Source organism: Chanodichthys erythropterus, chromosome 3 (assembly GCF_024489055.1).
Source record: "Chanodichthys erythropterus isolate Z2021 chromosome 3, ASM2448905v1, whole genome shotgun sequence".
In the NCBI taxonomy this organism is placed as follows: Eukaryota; Metazoa; Chordata; class Actinopteri; order Cypriniformes; family Xenocyprididae; genus Chanodichthys; species Chanodichthys erythropterus.
This window is the reverse complement of record NC_090223.1, coordinates 50,165,289-50,184,765: the sequence shown is the minus strand read 5'-3', so window position 1 is coordinate 50,184,765 and position 19,477 is coordinate 50,165,289. Positions and strand designations below refer to the sequence as shown.

Here is a 19,477-nt window from a genome sequence, read left to right as displayed (position 1 = left end):
GCAGACTGATTTATATTTATTTATTTTTATTAATCACAGTCATTTTAGTTATTGGTCAGTCAGATCGCAAAGTCTCAACAAACATAGAGCAGAATAAAGGACGAAATAATCCATTATGTGAAAATATGTAAACATGTGTTTCTGTCTTTGTCTCTCTGTAAGTTGCCAGAGCAATATTGAGACGCGTGTTACCTCTATAACGAGAACGCTTCCAAACTGACTGACGTGTCCTTAGGAATCAAAGAGCCGGTCTTCACAAATCTCCAATGCTGCTTTTGTGGCACCGCCAAATACCTCCACGTTGCCATCGACCCACGGCACCACGTTGCCAGGCATGTAGGCGGAGCAGTTGGCCATAGCAGAGATGTCTATAGGACGCAGGACTCTGTCCCACATGTTGAAGTGGCTTAACTCTCCAACGAAAGCTTGAGTGGCGTCAAATCTCCCACCTACGATGTCCTGCGGAATAACAGCACACTAGTCAAACACAAGTTGTGATTAGTGGTCAAATTGTTTACCCAGAATTTTGTTTATATTTTTATATATTTTTTATATATTTTTAGAATATATTTTTACCTAGATTATTTTTATACACACATACTACGGATTCAGAAATTTAGGTTTTTTTTTATAAGGCATCTCTTTCAAGCTCTTACAAGCAAAAGTCAAAGGCAAGTGATTTCACTCAGCTGCCATCTTTGAAACCCGTCAGCTTTTACTGTCACTTTTGATCGATTTGATGAGCCTTGCTGAATAAAAATTTCAAGATCTTAAAAAAAAAAAAAAAAACATTTTTTTTTTTTTTTTTTTTCAAAAAACCCTTAAGACCCCACAACTTTTGATTGGTAGTACTGTCCTTTATGTGTAAGACAACTTGTAAAATCAGTAAAACCCTCTCAGAAAATTGTGTCTTTCATTTGTTCCTTAATTTCTTTCACATCTCCTTTACAGCACTACAGCTAAAGCCTTACACAATGCCTGTCCTGCCATGTGGGTTGTGCTTTTAAGTTAATCATAGGCTGTTTCCACCTGGTATTAAGATGTGGACGATGCTAAATACAGGTTTAAAGGGGGTCTAAAATGTATTGAGCTTGTCCACTTTCAACCACTTCCAGAGGTAGTTGAAAATGCATTCGAATGGATTGCTGGAATGGATATGGTTGAATACATTTGAACAGCCACAAAAGACACCCTACTCTTCATCTACTGACGGAATGCGTAAACTTTATGGGAAGCGCACTAGCCAGATGGGATTTAAACTTTGTCAGCTAAAGACACAAGTTTGGTTTTGGTTTTCCCGCCCATAGACTCTCCCCTCAAAGAAATCATGACAGGAGTGGTTGAAAGTGGACAAAAGAGATGGATTAAAATACAAGGTGTAACAGGAATGTGTCTGCCTCATCTACTTGTGATCAGATCGACCAAAATGCACCAAGATTATTCTGAATACACTTCCTGTTAAGATCAATTAATCAACTAATCACTGGGTTATTACTGTGGAAACTGATCCTAAAAAGTGCATATTCTGGAGTATTATTTTACAGTAATTATTCACTACAGATCAACGTCGGTTTCTTCCTTTGTGTCCCAACAGACATGATCATAAAATGCCTTGCTAAATGCTAGTCTGATTCTGATTGCTTAGAACTATATAATATCACATCTTTCCTCATTAGGGTGTTACACACCAAATGTAATACTCAGGAGAGGGTTTTGTTCAAAACCCTAACCATAAACATTAGAATCAATGTCTTCAAGTAAAGTGTAATTTACACTTTAGAGTTGTTTGGCCAATTTGCACGTGCGGAATTCAGTCATTTCAATAGGAATCCTGGAATTTCATATAATTGTTCAGGCAACCTGAAAATTGGTTAATTTTGAAAACATGTAGCTTTGCGAAATTCAGTGTTTTGAAAAGTTATCAGCAACTGGGACCCAGAAGCTGCCTCGCTGTCTACTGTCTACTTAGGATTAGCAGCTAACCATCTAATGCTAACTGATGGGACCTTATTGGTGACTACACTGAAATCCTCTTCATGGGACATTTTGCTGAGACTTGAAGTTAGTTAAAATGTCAACATACTTTGTAGCTAGCTGTCTGAATAAAAACACCTTTGGTTTATTGGAACAGACATTTAAATAAAACGCCAAAATCACTCGAGCGGTGAGCAGGAACTGAAAAAGCTGGAATGGTTCTTGGTATAAGTGATTAAAAACACATTAAATTCAGAGGGTAAAATACTGTAGATTTGCTAAAATATATAGTTTATTCCAGATTGTTGATGCTTTGGCTGCAGTGGTACTATTTTCATTGGTGGAGAGAAAAAATACACAAACTAACTTTTTTTTTTTTTTTTTTTTTTTAGAATATGTAGCTTAACTAGTAAAGTAAATTAAATGGTTCTTTAGATTTTAAAATGTTCTTCAAACTAAGAAATTAATGGTTGTTTTAATAACTGTTCACTGAAAGCTTTTTTTTTTTTTGGTTCTTCTATATTTGGGCACCCCCATTTGGAACCTTTATTTTTAAGAATGTTTTTTTTTTTTTTTTTTTTTTTAGGAATATGTACTCAAGCAAGGTTTAAAAGACAATTAATATTCAGCAAGACTGCACTGACACTATCAAATGAGAACTTGAGCTGAATTAAGCTTCTAACTTTGCAACACGGTCATTGTTATTGAACTGAACTGAATGAAAATTGAACTGAATTGAGTAGAATAATTACACTTTTCTTACACTTTTCTCTTCTGTAGAGCTACTTATAGCTGAACTTGAACTTGTTTCATCATTGATGAACTTTGCAACACTGACAAGTGAACTGAAACAACATTAAACAAATTGAGCTAAACAATTCATATTCTCTGAATTGAATTTGTTTCATTATTGATGAATTTTATAACAATTAAAAGTTATTTCACCCCAAAATTAAAATACTGTCATTAATTACTCACACTCATGTTGTTCCACACCCGTATGACTTTCGTTCATTTTTGGAACACAAATTAAAGATATTTTTAATGAAATCTAAGAGATTTCTGTCCATCATTAAAGTCACCCATGTGACTCCAGTGGTTTAATTTCACTTTTATGAAGAAATGTGAACATGCACAGGTTGTGTTGACGCAAGAGCAGATGTCTTCATTTGTGTTCTGAAGATGATACAGAACACAAATACTTACAGGTTTGGAATCACATGAGGGTGAGTAAATAATGACATAATTTTCATTTTTGTTTGAACTAACCCTTTAACACTGTTATTTTCCTGTTTATTACTGTGAAGTTGCTTTGAAAATCTGCATTGTATAAAGCACTATATAAATAAATGTGACTTGACCCAGCTAAGAGCTCTATTATTCTATCACTTTTAGCTATTTAGGTCACAGATTGTGCCTTTCCAAGCTCAGTTAAGCACTGTGAATACTCTCAATTATCAGAGTAGCTCAGTGTAGGTGACCAGCAGATTATGCATCACATGTAGATTTCGTGTGCCTGCTAACTGTGTCACATGTAATACTTCACTCAAGAAGTCCCTGAGCTCTCAGTGCTGCTGAGAGGTGACGTCTTCTCGTCATCGCGTGTGAAGGCTTATTATTATCGTTGCATGTGTTCCTCATGAGGGATCAGCTCTTTTATGTCCTCTCTCTCACCTGTTCTTGGCCCAGGATAATGACTCCTCCAGGTTTAATTGGGTGCCAGGGGGCCAAGTTCTCTCCAGTCCCTAGTCTCTCTCCATCCTGATAAGCCTCCCAGAAGCCATCTCTGGTTGTCCAGGTGATGCAGATGTGATGCCAGCGCCCGTCACTCACGGAGAGGGGAAGCTGAGCGACCTGTGACAGAAAGCCATTGGGGGTTATTACTATGCAATAATTATTCCAACGTTTTCCAACGTTCTTATGCAGTAGGGTGTCATTTGTGGCTGCTAAGTTTGTTGTGGATGGTTGTCCAATGTCAAAAGACTCCAAACCTCAAGTCTCTATAATATACCGGTCCTTAGACATGGCTTCAGTCCTTCCTTAAATGCAAGTCTATGAGTCTGATTGCTTAGAACTGTAACTGTAGGGCAAAAAATTTCCCTACACAGATTTCGCAACCCGTTATTAAAGTTGCTTTGAAACATTCTGTATTGTATAGAGTGGTAAATAAATAAATGTTACTTAACTTGACTTGACAATAGACAATTTGATATGAATGCACCTTAAGTGTGCTCAAATTGAATAGTATTTCATTTTTCCACAATGAAATTCAAAGATCAAGTCAGTAAAATGAATCTTTCACTGCTGCATATGGGTTAAGTTACACACAACACAACTTGTGTAAAGAAAGCTTATAATGAGGTGCATATAGCAACCACTATAGTGCATGTTTTAAAACTCTTTTGGCGAACACAGACAGAGCATCAAATCATTCATGAACGGCCATCACTATTACTCGCACATTATTACCAAGCTTTTAAGAGTGAGGCTATATGTCCACCAAAGCATTTTCTCCAAGGCTAGCGTGTTTTTCAAATTGTTTTCATTGGGAGAGCTGCGTTTTTAAAATGGCAGGAGCGTAACGAGGAATGAGTGCTCTGCATTTTTTTCCGGTTGCCGAGAGTTGAAGAATGTTCAATTTTGTGTAAAACGCAGTGCTCATCACTGTCACTTTATACCCAGCCGACCAATCAGAGTGCAGAGGGGTGGGACAAATATAACACCAACCAATCACCACATTCTGCTGTACAACATCAACAGATGACAAGAAGAAGCATAATAATGTAAAAAAATAAAACAAGAGCTAGAGTAAATACTTTACATTGTATTGAAATTTTTATATAGAAACAGTACAGAAACAAACAGTCAGTGATATGAGATACTAGTTACACTTCCACGGATATTCCGTATCATAACAAGCAAAGTGCCTCAAATGATAAAAATACTCTCAAGCGCCCACAGCTAGGTGTTTTCAACAGAGCGCCTACCGTTTTCAACTGGCTAAAAACACTTTGGTGGACACATGACCTAAGGAAGGAAATAGAGTGTCTCGATGAATCATCATAACATAAACTCCCTGCTATAAAGTTGTATCTGACACTCTACAAACTTTAAAATAATTTATATATTTAAACTGCAAGCTAGACACACATTGAGTTTGACATCTACTGCTCCTTGAGACCAAGGCTTTAATGCACTTAAGTGGAGAAGTATGCAAAAAGTATGAAAACAACATTCAGACAGAAGTAACGAAGCACTGAGGTGTGATGTATTCACTGGAGTGAGAAAAAGCACTGAAGACACACTCGACAGGTAATCAGATTCGGCATGGCAGCATCTCTCTCGATCCTCGTCACTTTCTTGTTCTTTCCTGCTTGACGCACACACACACACACATGCGTACACACACACACACTGTACATGTATAATGCATGTTGTGCAGGGCTGTGGGGCAAGATGCCTCTCTCAATAAGCGAGATGCCAAACTGACACTTCCTGAGTGAGGTAGCGGGGGAATTAACAGGGCAGCAGAGCTCATTCATTCTCTCGCTCTCTCAAGACCCTCAGGTTACACTCAACAAAAACCAGCAACAGCAATACCTCACGATCTCCTCCACAAGGATCCAGAGATACCGCATCCATGGTTACTGAGACATGCTAACCTCATTTACGGATGAGATACTGGAAGCTAATTTTCCCCAAAGAAAAGAAGCTCAGTTTCATATTCTTGATTTAGAACCACGAAGGACATATTTAATTCATTTATGTGTGCTTTAATGCTAAACTTTGAAATCATTAGGGGTCTTGTGCAACAACAGCCTCTGAAAACTAAGCTTCTAACATTGAATTTTATTAAAAGTGCATTTGGAAACATTTTGTGATGAAATCATTTTGTGTGTCTCTCTATGAAATGAGTTTGTTGCAATTTCTACAAAACAATCTAATTGCAAAAATCTCATTTCAAAGTCCTCATGCATTTTAAAAATACCTGCCAATATTAACATGGTGAACTTTTTAGGTGATCTAATTAGCTTTAAGCCGTATTTAAATGCTCTCTCTCTCTCTCTCTTTTTTTTTTTTTTTTTTTGCATATCTTTATAGGGTATTTCACATATTTTTCATGATGAATGGATCAACTGTCTATCCATCTAGCTAGTGGTCGACAAATATATTGAAAAGGCCCATTGGCAAATACGTCTGTTTGGCCGTTAAGTGTCTTAAACATTTTATAGTGTGATATCATATACTGTATATTGCAGTGGCGGCTGGTGCAAAAAATATTTGGGGGGGCGCAAAAAAACAAAAGACAAAACAATTTAGAAATGCAGGAATGAATAGGCTAATTGTTAAATATCCATTTAACAAGTGATATAATAATGTATCTATCTAAAACATGGAAAATTCTGTATTTAAAGCATGCCATAGGGCTGAGATCTAAAAAAAAAATTCTGTATTTAATTAAAAAAAAAGAAATATTTAAGATCCTGCCCAATATTGTCCTAGAAACAATGTTCATATTGAAGGCTATAAGACCAAACATGAATAAAACTGTGTAGTATATGCTATAAATTATGTGCAAAAAAGGGGTCAAATCACATTAGGCCTTGGCTACATTCTAAAATTGTACCTTTACAATCTAAAAAAAAAAATGTTTTTTGAAGCAGAAATTAAATACTAAACTAAAAATGAAAATAAATAAAAACAATAGAACAGACTAATAACTAGCCTATTATTATTTTGATTACCCTAGAATAGTCACTTTACACAGTTATTGCTATCGTACAAATACACTTAGTTGTAGGTTCGATACATATGACATAATTATGTTCGCCAACAAAAACAAATTTTCAACAAATATTTTGAGCAAAATGTATTTTTACTCAGATTGAACTCCGTCTGTTCGGCACGCAGCGGCGCTCGTTCACGGAAGTGTGTGCTTGCTGAAGGCTTGTCCACGCCTGACTGCAAAATGGAAATATTTTCTCGACTTTCTAACTTTTACAGATGGAGAATTTGTCTGTGAAATGTAAATTATGCACTGAGGAAATTATTAAATGTCACTTCAGCTTAAAAAAAATTATTAATAGAGGTATGTTTGTTTCCACCAATCGCTGCACAAGTTAAGGTTACGTATGATGACGAAAGCACGTTAGTGCGAGCCCTCCCGGAACCCATAGAGATAGCATTGCAGTGCCTGCAGTTCGAAAAAAAAGTTATTTGAATGGAAGTCTATGGGAGCAGTCAGGGCAAATCTCCGCCAGAATGAAATGCCCAAAAAGAGGCGGTACTCCACAGAGCGTGACTCGACGCTGATTGGACTATATCCAGAGCATGATCCAGAGGCAGAACAAACAGCCTAGCAGTGACAGCTAGCGTAACTCTGTGGTTGAATGTGATTCAAAAATGCGTCCTTTTCTCACTTTGGTGGTGCGTCGCCCTATTGCCCTAATGAAGAAACCGCACCTGGTATATTGGTTTTTATATTGGCATATGGCTACCCTTCTCTCAAAGATTTTGGCATCTGCCAGTAAATAAATATATATATATTGCTGCGTTTAACTCCACTTTTAGACATACACTCGCAAACTTCCCTAAGCACTTCCCCTCAGGTGAATCACCACTGCCATCTTGAAGTGTGTTCAACTTCGTTAAGGGGATGAGGGAAGTTTATTTGGACAGACCCCTCAATTTTGAAAGAGGGAGCAAGTCTACTCATATGTACACTCAAAGACTATAGAATAACACAAGATGTGTCACTCGTATTGTTTTGAATGGGAGAAAGTGTAACGCGCAATATGGCAGAATAAGTCCCGCCTTCTAAATAAGAGCCAATCGCCGACTGGTAAAATCTTCGCGTCACTTCAGCGGCCGATAGAATCACCGGTTTCTATAGAAACAGCCAGACGCGCGCCTCCGAAGAGATGCGCATTTAGGTCTGTGTATGCGCATTAGCTTGATCCAGCCTGAAAAATACAGTTTTTTTGTCATGATTCGAGCGTTTAGAAACTAAATTTATGAGCCGGTTGTTGTTAGATTTCATTGGTGATTTCAAATATGAAATTTAATCGTAAGGTTGGCGAACAGTTTTGGAGAATTTGATGTTTCCCCATTCAAAGAGATTGCTTGATGCTCAGGATGCCCGAGAGGCGTTTCAAAGATGGCCGCCGAGTGAAATGACTTCTCTTAAAGGGACTTTGGTACACTTCAGGCAGATCTATAGACCACAATGCAACATGATTGTGATGTCACAGCAGCAACTTGCAGTGCTTGCACTTAATTTATCCACAAGTAATCAAGGGTTTCGGCAGGTCCATTTAAACCCACTGCAAGGGTTCTGCCAGTAGTGGACACTCATGCAACTCATGCAGAAGGAGGGACGTTAGTGAGGGAAGGGCATAAAAAAAGTGGACTTAAATAGCCTATACTGTATCAGTCGACCACTACATCTAACTGCAGCCATGACTCATCCATTTACCCTCTTTGGATTTATGAAGACAAGCAGAGCTTTGTTATAATCCTCCAACTATGATCCCATATTTTTCACATCTTAAGCTGTGTTCACGTGTCCAGAAACTCAACAAAGTTGAGAGCATTTTAACTTTAATCAAATGCTGGGCAATTCTGTGCAGTGACTACCAGCGGGAGTAAAGACAGTGTGACGAGTCTCTTCTTATCAACTGTAGATAAAATTAATCCTTGCAGTGCGCAATTCACAATTGATCAAATTATCAAAATATGTGGTCTCTAACTACATACAGGTTAAAAACTTTACTGTACTTATACTGTACTGTGTTTTAAAAACAACATTACAACATTAGTTGTTTTTAAATGGTCCATTTGAAAAATGTTTAAAATATTTTTAGATGGAATTTAATATCTTACTGCACAGGGCTGTTTAATTAGTATTTGATCTTCAAGCCCCTTCATGTGAATGCATTAAAACAGAAATCAGGCTGTGAAAACATTTTATTTGAGGAACCTTTAAAGACCATTTTGAATTAACTACCATTAATCATATTTAGACAAGACAAAAAAACACAATATAATTCCAGATTTTAATGTGATGTCACCAAAATAATAATTTATGTAATGAGATTGGTATATTACCTTGGTATATATTGACTCCACTGTCAGAAAAAAAATAATAATGGTACAATAGCTTGACACTGGGGCAGTAACCTTAAAATGATAAAACTTTACACCCTATCGTTCTCTAAAAGGTGAATTTGATGTGTACCCTTAAGGTACTACTATTAAATTTTATGGGTAAATAAGGTACAAAGATGTCCCTTTAAGGGTACTGCCCCAGTGACAAGCTGTTATACCCCTAAAGCAGAGCTCCAGACTGTGACTAAATGCTCGCATTTTGCGACCATTTTTCCTGCCAGTGCGATCAAAATTTATTAGCACTTGCGCTGGCGCGACCACCATAACTCTGCCCAACGTCAAATGGCAAATGTAATGAAAGTGGAACAACTACTCATTTGTGCTTTACGGACCATTTACCAGTTTGGACCAATGTCCGTGCAGTGCGAGCCACGAGGCACACACTATTCATGATTCACGAGCCGATCTTGATCACGTGACACTGTTACTACACAGTGCTGGGAGATGAAAAAAAAAAACAGCCAAAAAAGTAGTAAAAAAAGCATTTGAATTTGCCACAGAATTAATAACATTGCTGCAAGATCTAATGAGAAGCATTCAAACTCGGTGCAGAGTTCTCTGTTAATAACTGTAGATATCAAATCAAACAGCGCTGACGTGGAAACCAGGAGAAACATTGTGCCATGAATGAACAAGCTATAGAGGGCTTTAAGTCCACAAATTAGCAACATTCAGCATGGATTTAATGTAGTAACACTAACTGTAACCATGGAATTTTGGCAGGAATAGTAAAATGCTTTCATGTACTTTACATATATTTTACCAGCACTTACCAAACAAAACTCTAATATTATCATATTTGAATGTTATTTTTAATGTGATGACCAAAACATTATTTGTTCATCCTTCATAACCCCTATTTATAAAACTAACAGTTTTAACATGTAGGAAAACTCACACTTAAAAAATAAAAAAAGACATTAAATTACCATTGCAACCAGTAGGTGGCTGCATGCCATTTCCACTCCCTAATATATTTTCAATTATTTGCTTTTGAATTATTATTTAGACATTATGAATGAAAACACTGCCCTCAAATGTTAATCTGGAGCCTTGCAAACTTAATTTTTTTAAAAGTCTATTTATTACTGAGGCATTTGTCAGTAATGCAGTCAGAAAGGGGGGAAATGCGAATAACTGTGCTGCAGATCAATTTTAATTTTCTGCTTGTGTTCCTAAAATTTTCAGTAAGGGGCTACAGTGCTCCTAGTAAAAAAACGTTAGTCTGGAGCCCTGCCCTAAAGGTACAAGTTTTACACATTTTGTTTTTCTGAGAGTGTTGGGGAATACCAGGGAAAGCTGATGTTGTTTCAGTCAAACACAATCAATAAAAACCACGGATAGCTTTTCATCTGTAGCTCATAAAGGCTCACCTTATCATTGACGAGGAGCTCCATGGGGCTGTTTCCCCACTCTATCAGCACAATCTCATTGGCTTGTCCCGGGACACCGTAAGAGAAGGGGGTTCCGATTCCAGGACTGGCACTGGACTTGAGCCACATGCACACAGTGAAGGCGTACATCTCTGGCAGACTCTTCTTTATGCGGCCGTACAGATAGTTGGTGCGCAGCGGCAGAGACACCTTGAAGTCCTCTGGAGATTTGAATGCATTGTTACCTTTGAAGAGAATTGAGGGAGAGGTTTGCATTGAAGGAAAGGAAGATGCAAAGTGCTGACCAGAAATGGTGTTAGTTTGATTTCAGCAAATTGAATTTGGGTAATGCTTTTAGGTTCAATTAATGAAATGAGCGATCCACATAGGCTCATGTAATTGTCCTAATATGGAATGACAGGCTGGGGCTGTGTAAGGTCAAATAATGATGTAGTTGCTGATGATGCATTGGTGTTAATCGTTCGTTAATCGTTCACTTTGCAAATGTGCTAGTGCTGCTCTGAATTCTGAATGCAGCAGGACAATTTGTCCATCCAATGCTAACAGATGGGGCCTGCATAAATCCTACATCCAAAAAGGCCAAAAGGAGTGATAAAGGCAAACAAATGATTGTAAATAGCAAGTTAATTTACATGCAGACATTCTCCCACCAACTAAAACTGCCTACAAAATCTGCCACAGTGTTTGTTTTGTTTCATCCTACAACATTTTCAAAATAAAAATAGCCCAAATGCAGTGAAGCATTAGTTAAAGGTTTCCCCTAGCGCCGTGTTAAGCGCTGGTCAAGTGTTCAAAGTTTCAACGTTGACCTTTCGAAGTGCAGCCAATGATTTCCAAGCACTCTGCATGATGTTTGCTAGTTCTGTCTTTGCAATGACTGCACCTGAGTTGAATTTTACACATTTATTTACGATACAGTTAAAAAGTTTGGGTTCAGTAAGATTTTTATATTTTTAAAAGGTGTTTATAATGTTACAAAAGATTTCTATATCAAATAAATGCTGTTCTTTTGAACTTTCTATTCATCAAATAATCATGGAAAAATTTATCATGATTTCTACAAAAATATTAAGCAGCACAAGTGCTTTCAACATTGATAATAATCAGAAATGTTTCTTGAACATCAAATCATCATATTAGATTGATTAAAAAAATACATTTTAATATATATTACAATAGAAAATAGTTATTTTAAATTGTAATAATATTACTGTTTTACTGCATTTTGATCAAATAATTGCTGCTTTGGTAAGCTTAAGTATGGAAGCTTGTTTCTGCCACTAAATAAAAAATAAAAAAGGTAATTGCAACTTATTTTACAATATATTACTGACATTATAAATATTTGTGCAATTGCAAGTTATAAAGTCAGAATTGCATGATATAAAGTCAGAATTGCGATTTATGAAGTCAAAATGGCGAGTTGCGAGTTATAAAGTCAAAATTGCGTGTTATAAAGTCAGAACTGCATGATATAAAGTCAGAATTGTGTGATATAGTCAGAATTGCAAGCTGCGAGTTATGAAGTCAAAATTGCGAGTTGCTAGTTATTAAGTCAAAATTGCGTGATATAAAGTCAGAATTGTGTGATAAAAAGTCAGAATTGCAAGTTATAAAGTCAGAATTGTGCGAATTAAAGTCAGAATAGCGAGTTGTGAGTTATAAAGCCAGAGTTGCAAATTATAAAGACAGAATTGTGTGATATAGTCAGAATTGCAAGCTGCGAGTTATGAAGTCAAAATTGCGAGTTGCTAGTTATTAAGTCAAAATTGCGTGATATAAAGTCAGAATTGTGTGATAAAAAGTCAGAATTGCAAGTTATAAAGTCAGAATTGTGCGAATTAAAGTCAGAATAGCGAGTTGCGAGTTATAAAGCCAGAGTTGCGAGTTATAAAGTCAGAATTGCGAGTTATAAAGTCAGAATTGCGAGTTAAAAAGTCAGAATTGCATGATATAAAGTCAGAATTGTGTGATATAAAGTCAGAATTGTGAGTTATAAAGTCAGAATTGCATGATATAAAGTCAGAATTGCGATTTATGAAGTCAAAATGGCGAGTTGCGAGTTATAAAGTCAAAATTGCGTGTTATAAAGTCAGAACTGCATGATATAAAGTCAGAATTGTGTGATATAGTCAGAATTGCAAGCTGCGAGTTATGAAGTCAAAATTGCGAGTTGCTAGTTATTAAGTCAAAATTGCGTGATATAAAGTCAGAATTGTGTGATAAAAAGTCAGAATTGCAAGTTATAAAGTCAGAATTGTGCGAATGAAAGTCAGAATTGCATGATATAAAGTCAGAATTGCGAATTACAAAGTCAGAATTGCGAGTTGCGAGTTATAAAGTCAGTTATGAGTTATAAAGTCAGAATTGTGAGTTTAAAAGTCAGAATTGCGAGTTATAAAGTCAGAATTGCTAGTTATAAAGTCAGAATTGCGAGTTATAAAGTCAGAATTGCTAGTTATAAAGTCAGAATTGCGAGTTATAAAGTCAGAATTGCGAGTTATAAAGTCAGAATTGCGAGTTATAAAGTCAGAATTGCATGATATAAAGTCAGAATTGTGTGTTATAAAGTCAGAATTGCGAGTTATAAAGTCAGAATTGCGAGTTAAAAAGTCAGAATTGCATGATATAAAGTCAGAATTGTGTGATATAAAGTCAGAATTGCATGATATAAAGCCAGAATTGCATGATATAAAGTCAGAATTGCGAATTACAAAGTCAGAATTGCGAGTTGCGAGTTATAAAGTCAGTTATGAGTTATAAAGTCAGAATTGCGAGTTAAAAAGTCAGAATTGCATGATATAAAGTCAGAATTGTGTGATATAAAGTCAGAATTGTGTGATATAAAGTCAGAATTGTGTGATATAAAGTCAGAATTGCATGATATAAAGTCAGAATTGTGTGATAAAAAGTCAGAATTGCAAGTTATAAAGTCAGAATTGTGCGAATTAAAGTCAGAATAGCGAGTTGCGAGTTATAAAGCCAGAGTTGCAAATTATAAAGTCAGAATTGTGTGATATAAAGTCAGAATTGCCAGTTATAAAGTCAGAATTGCGAGTTATAAAGTCAGCATTGCATGATGTAAAGTCAGAATTGTGTGATATAAAGTCAGAATTGCGAGTTATAAAGTCAGAATTGCGAGTTGCGAGTTATAAAGTCAGTTATGAGTTATAAAGTCAGAATTGCGAATTACAAAGTCAGAATTGCGAGTTGCGAGTTATAAAGTCAGTTATGAGTTATAAAGTCAGAATTGCCAGTTATAAAGTCAGCATTGCATGATATAAAGTCAGAATTCTGTGATATAAAGTCAGAATTGCGAGTTATAAAGTCAGAATTGCGAGTTATAAAGTCAGAATTGCATGATATAAAGTCAGAATTGTGTGATATAAAGTCAGAATTGCATGATATAAAGTCAGAATTGCGAATTACAAAGTCAGAATTGCGAGTTGCGAGTTATAAAGTCAGTTATGAGTTATAAAGTCAGAATTGCGAGTTTAAAAGTCAGAATTGCATGATATAAAGTCAGAATTGTGTGATATAAAGTCAGCATTGCATGATATAAAGTCAGAATTGCATGATATAAAGTCAGAATTGCGAATTACAAAGTCAGAATTGCGAGTTATAAAGTCAGTTATGAGTTATAAAGTCAGAATTGTGAGTTTAAAAGTCAGAATTGCATGATATAAAGTCAGAATTGTGTGTTATAAAGTCAGAATTGCGAGTTATAAAGTCAGAATTGCGTGTTATAAAGTCAGAATTGCGAGTTATAAAGTCAGAATTGCGAGTTATAAAGTCAGAATTGTGTGATATAAAGTCAGAATTGTGTGTTATAAAGTCAGAATTGCGAGTTATAAAGTCAGAATTGCGTGTTATAAAGTCAGAATTGCGAGTTATAAAGTCAGAATTGCGAGTTATAAAGTCAGAATTGCGAGTTATAAAGTCAGAATTGCGAGTTATAAAGTCAGAATTGCGAGTTAAAAAGTCAGAATTGCATGATATAAAGTCAGAATTGTGTGATATAAAGTCAGAATTGCATGATATAAAGTCAGAATTGCGAGTTTAAAAGTCAGAATTGCATGATATAAAGTCAGAATTGTGTGATATAAAGTCAGAATTGCATGATATAAAGTCAGAATTGCATGATATAAAGTCAGAATTGCGAATTACAAAGTCAGAATTGCGAGTTATAAAGTCAGTTATGAGTTATAAAGTCAGAATTGCGAGTTAAAAAGTTAGAATTGCATGATATAAAGTCAGAATTGTGTGATATAAAGTCAGAATTGCATGATATAAAGTCAGAATTGCGAATTACAAAGTCAGAATTGCGAGTTATAAAGTCAGTTATGAGTTATAAAGTCAGAATTGCGAGTTAAAAAGTCAGAATTGCATGATATAAAGTCAGAATTGTGTGATATAAAGTCAGAATTGCATTATATAAAGTCAGAATTGCGAGTTGCGAGTTATAAAGTCAGTTATGAGTTATAAAGTCAGAATTGCATGATATAAAGTCAGAATTGTGTGATATAAAGTCAGAATTGTGTGATAAAAAGTCAGAATTGCAAGTTATAAAGTCAGAATTGTGCGAATTAAAGTCAGAATAGCGAGTTGCGAGTTATAAAGCCAGAGTTGCAAATTATAAAGTCAGAATTGTGTGATATAAAGCCAGAGTTGCGAGTTATAAAGTCAGAATTGCGAGTTATAAAGTCAGAATTGCGAGTTAAAAAGTCAGAATTGCATGATATAAAGTCAGAATTGTGTGATATAAAGTCAGAATTGCGAGTTATAAAGTCAGAATTGCATGATATAAAGTCAGAATTGCGAATTACAAAGTCAGAATTGCGAGTTATAAAGTCAGTTATGAGTTATAAAGTCAGAATTTTGAGTTTAAAAGTCAGAATTGCATGATATAAAGTCAGAATTGTGTGTTATAAAGTCAGAATTGCGAGTTATAAAGTCAGAATTGTGTGTTATAAAGTCAGAATTGCGAGTTATAAAGTCAGAATTGCGAGTTAAAAAGTCAGAATTGCATGATATAAAGTCAGAATTGTGTGTTATAAAGTCAGAATTGCGAGTTAAAAAGTCAGAATTGCATGATATAAAGTCAGAATTGCGAGTTATAAAGTCAGAATTGCATGATATAAAGTCAGAATTGCATGATATAAAGTCAGAATTGTGTGATATAAAGTCAGGATTGCATGATATAAAGTCAGAATTGCGAATTACAAAGTCAGAATTGCGAGTTGCGAGTTATAAAGTCAGAATTGCGAGTTTAAAAGTCAGAATTGCATGATATAAAGTCAGAATTGTGTGTTATAAAGTCAGAATTGCGAGTTATAAAGTCAGAATTGTTTGTTATAAAGTCAGAATTGCGAGTTATAAAGTCAGAATTGTGTGATATAAAGTCAGAATTGCATGATATAAAGTCAGAATTGTGTGATATAAAGTCAGAATTGTGTGATATAAAGTCAGAATTGCATGATATAAAGTCAGAATTGCGAATTACAAAGTCAGAATTGCGAGTTGCGAGTTATAAAATCAGTTATGAGTTATAAAGTCAGAATTGCGAGTTTAAAAGTCAGAATTGCGAGTTATAAAGTCAGAATTGCGAGTTATAAAGTCAGAATTGCGAGTTAAAAAGTCAGAATTGCATGATATAAAATCAGAATTGTGTGATATAAAGTCAGTATTGCGAGTTATAAAGTCAGAATTGCATGATATAAAGTCAGAATTGTGTGATATAAAGTCAGAATTGCGAGTTATAAAGTCAGAATTGTGTGATATAAAGTCAGAATTGTGTGATATAAAGTCAGAATTGTGTGATATAAAGTCAGAATTGCATGATATAAAGTCAGAATTGCGAGTTGCGAGTTATAAAGTCAGAATTGCGAGTTTAAAAGTCAGAATTGCAAGTTATAAAGTCAGAATTGTGTGTTATAAAGTCAGAATTGCGAGCTATAAATTCAGAATTTTGTGATATAAAGTCAGAATTGCGAGTTATAAAGTCAGAATTGTGTGATATAAAGTCAGAATTGCATGATATAAAGTCAGAATTGCGAGTTGCGAGTTATAAAGTCAGAATTGTGTGATATAAAGTCAGAATTGCATGATATAAAGTCAGAATTGCGAGTTGCGAGTTATAAAGTCAGAATTGCGAGTTTAAAAGTCAGAATTGCAAGTTATAAAGTCAGAATTGTGTGTTATAAAGTCAGAATTGCGAGTTATAAAGTCAGAATTGTGTGATAAAAAGTCAGAATTGCGAGTTATAAAGTCAGAGTTAAAAGATGTAAGAGATAAGAGATGTCTTTCAAAAACAACAAAATCTTGCTGACCAGTATTACTATTTTTTTTTTAAACAGTATTTTTTTTTTTTTTTTTTACTCATTTATTGTTTGCTTTTTTTATTTTCAGTACTTTTTGTTTGCTGTCATGCAATGATCAAGGACAGCTTTTGTTCTGTAATATATCAAAACAATTGTCAGGACTTTTTTTTCTCTTCTAAGCTCAAACGCATATTTTCACTGTGAATCAGTGTATAAATCATGCTTTCTTTTTTATAAGCTTGTTGCCCTTCGGTGGTGCTTTCTGCATGTTTTTTCATGTGGAGTTCAAAGCGGTGCATGGAACTTGCATTGAGTGTGAAAGGTTTTCGACTAGTCTTCCTATCACATACTGAGGACCAGCAGGTGAAAAAAAAAATGTTTGAACTGGTATGGCACCACATCAGTAAGAAAAAAAAGATGAATTCTGTCTCATTTGACATGACTGACTGAATAATTCATCAGTGAGAATGGCGTACTTTTCTCCAGCTCGGTGATCCTCTCCAGCAGTGAGTTGAGGGTGTTCTCGGTGCGCTGGCGGTGAGCGGTTGTCTCGTTGTACAGCTGGCTCTTTTCCTCCTCGAGTTCGGCCACTCTGGTCAGCAGCTGGCTCTCCAGGTCACTCAGACGCCGCTTCAGCAGGTCTCTCAGCTCGCTGGGAAATGCTCCACCTGATGTGTTGGTACGCAGCTGCTGCTGCACGACAAAAGAAACCAAAATATTCATCTGCTTAAACTTGCAAGTGGCTCATTCTGTGGTTGCCAAATATCATTCAAAAATGAAATTGCAGGGGATTTGTGAAATGCTGAATTAATGGTGAATGCTTTAAAGGAGTATACATTGGCTCATTCAGCTTAAATAGGTAGATTATTGATTGTTGTATTGGTCCAATTTAATAATAGATGTCTTTAACTACTATCTATTCACATGATAAATAAATAAATAAATAAATAAAAGGTCATACTTCATTAGGTGACTTTACTATGTCCTCAAGTCAAATAAAATAAAATAAAATAATAATAATAATTGTTTGATACAATGTGCTTATTGTGTTCATGTTGTATTATAAGCCTTTTGCTGTTATTGTGTTGGGGTACGGGTAAGACTAGTGACAGGTTTGGTGGTATGGGTAGATTTAAGGGTGAGCTATGGGTCAACAGTGTAATTATAGATGTTATTACAGAAATTAATTACAGCTGTAATTACATGCAGGTATTTTTTTAATAAAAGTACAATAAGTGTATTGTATGAAATTATTAATTAGTTAAAGTAGTTAAAGATTAAAGCAATCAAATATAAAATAGGTCCGTTTTATTTAACCAATAGGAGTTGAGTGATTCATGTAAAATTATTGTGTTTCATGTAGAGTTACCAGGTTGGAAAATAGTATTTTTTTATGAGCCCATAACCCCGAATCATAGTTTTTCTTATTGATTGTGAATAGCCATCCGTATATTGGTCAGGCTAATAAATAATTCATATCAACTTGGCAGTTTACAGAAATGGTGTGTCATTTGAGTAATTCACCAAAATATTCCAATAGCTTTGTCAATTTAAGCACTTCTGTGTATCATTTTCTATTATTGTATTCTGCAACTATCCGCATTATACCGCATGAGTCTCTGAAAAACCCACTGATTTTAAGTTCAATTACAAGAGCAAAGTTCTTTGCAATGTCGGTATTCTGAAAATAATTGCAGAACGTTTATCTGGTCACATCTTGCTCAATATCCATTTTTAATTTAAATTAAAAAAAAGAAAAAAAAAAGACAGAAAGAAACGTGAATTCAAATAGGAAAAAGTCCCTCCCTCCACATAACATGGCTCATTTGACCTTGTTTTGACAGGCGTAAATCAAGCATCACTAATGAGCAAGACCATATTTCACAGATCATTAGCGCTTTATTTTCCTTACAATCATCACAAATAGCTCTTAAGTGTCCATTATTACTCATAAGCGTAAACTCTTACCTCCAGGTTCTCCAGTCGGTCTTTCAGGCTCTGCATGGTCTTTCCTAGCTGCTCCACAGTTTCGGTGGGGTCACGCGGCAGATCGCCCATCGTGTTTTTACTATAATCCTTCCTGCGCGCGCTGCCTCGCGTCTTGGCTTCAGCCTCGCAGCGCGCGAGTTTGGAGTTGAGCTCTTTGATAGTGCCCTGCTGACTGACGATAGTTTCCTTCTGCTGCAGGATGGTCTCTCGAAGCTGGATGATAGTATTCCGTAACTCTTCCTCCTGCGGGCTAGTGCTTTGGACCCGGTTGGTCGCTTCCACCGGGCAACTGAGGTCGGTGCCCGCGGGTACAGCCGTGCACACGAAGCGGTTTCCTTTCGCGCCACTCGCGCCAGCCACTTTCCCGCTCCCTGACGCGTATACAAACAGCAGTGCCACGAAGAGAACTCTCATTACGACCGTTTCTCTCTTCAAAACGCATACAACGTGTATCAGTTCAGTTAGTTGGACTAAAAATGACGCTTAGTGTCGAAAGAACGGAATTCCACAATAGAAACAGATCTTCGAAAATGTGTGTTATTTAAATAATAATAAAAACCGTTAGAGCTCCACGACAGAAATCACTCAAAAACAAGTGTAAGACCGAAACAACAGATATTTGTTGTAACTGGC

At 35.8% G+C, this 19,477-nt stretch overlaps 1 protein-coding gene across 1 annotated transcript; it reads right to left on the bottom strand.

Annotated features, from left to right (window-relative positions):
• Window positions 1-231: 231 nt before the first annotated feature.
• Window positions 232-19,258, bottom strand: nptx2a (neuronal pentraxin 2a). Its single transcript, XM_067376960.1, has 5 exons — window positions 18,824-19,258; window positions 17,332-17,548; window positions 10,515-10,759; window positions 3,649-3,828; window positions 232-459 (listed from the first exon to the last, which is right to left on the bottom strand). Exons 1-5 carry the CDS (start codon window positions 19,256-19,258, stop codon window positions 232-234), a joined length of 1,305 nt encoding a protein of 434 aa, XP_067233061.1.
• Window positions 19,259-19,477: the final 219 nt, after the last annotated feature.

Bases quoted from the DNA above. Each gene is read 5' to 3' on its own strand.
- nptx2a (XM_067376960.1), bottom strand. From the start codon at position 19,258: ATGAGAGTTCTCTTCGTGGCACTGCTGTTTGTATACGCGTCAGGGAGC. The intron at 17,549-18,823 runs GTAAGAGTTTAC...TTTGTCGTGCAG, and splicing joins ACCGACTGGAGAACCTGGAG to CAGCAGCTGCGTACCAACAC. The intron at 460-3,648 runs GTGAGAGAGAGG...GTTATTCCGCAG, and splicing joins TTATCCTGGGCCAAGAACAG to GACATCGTAGGTGGGAGATT.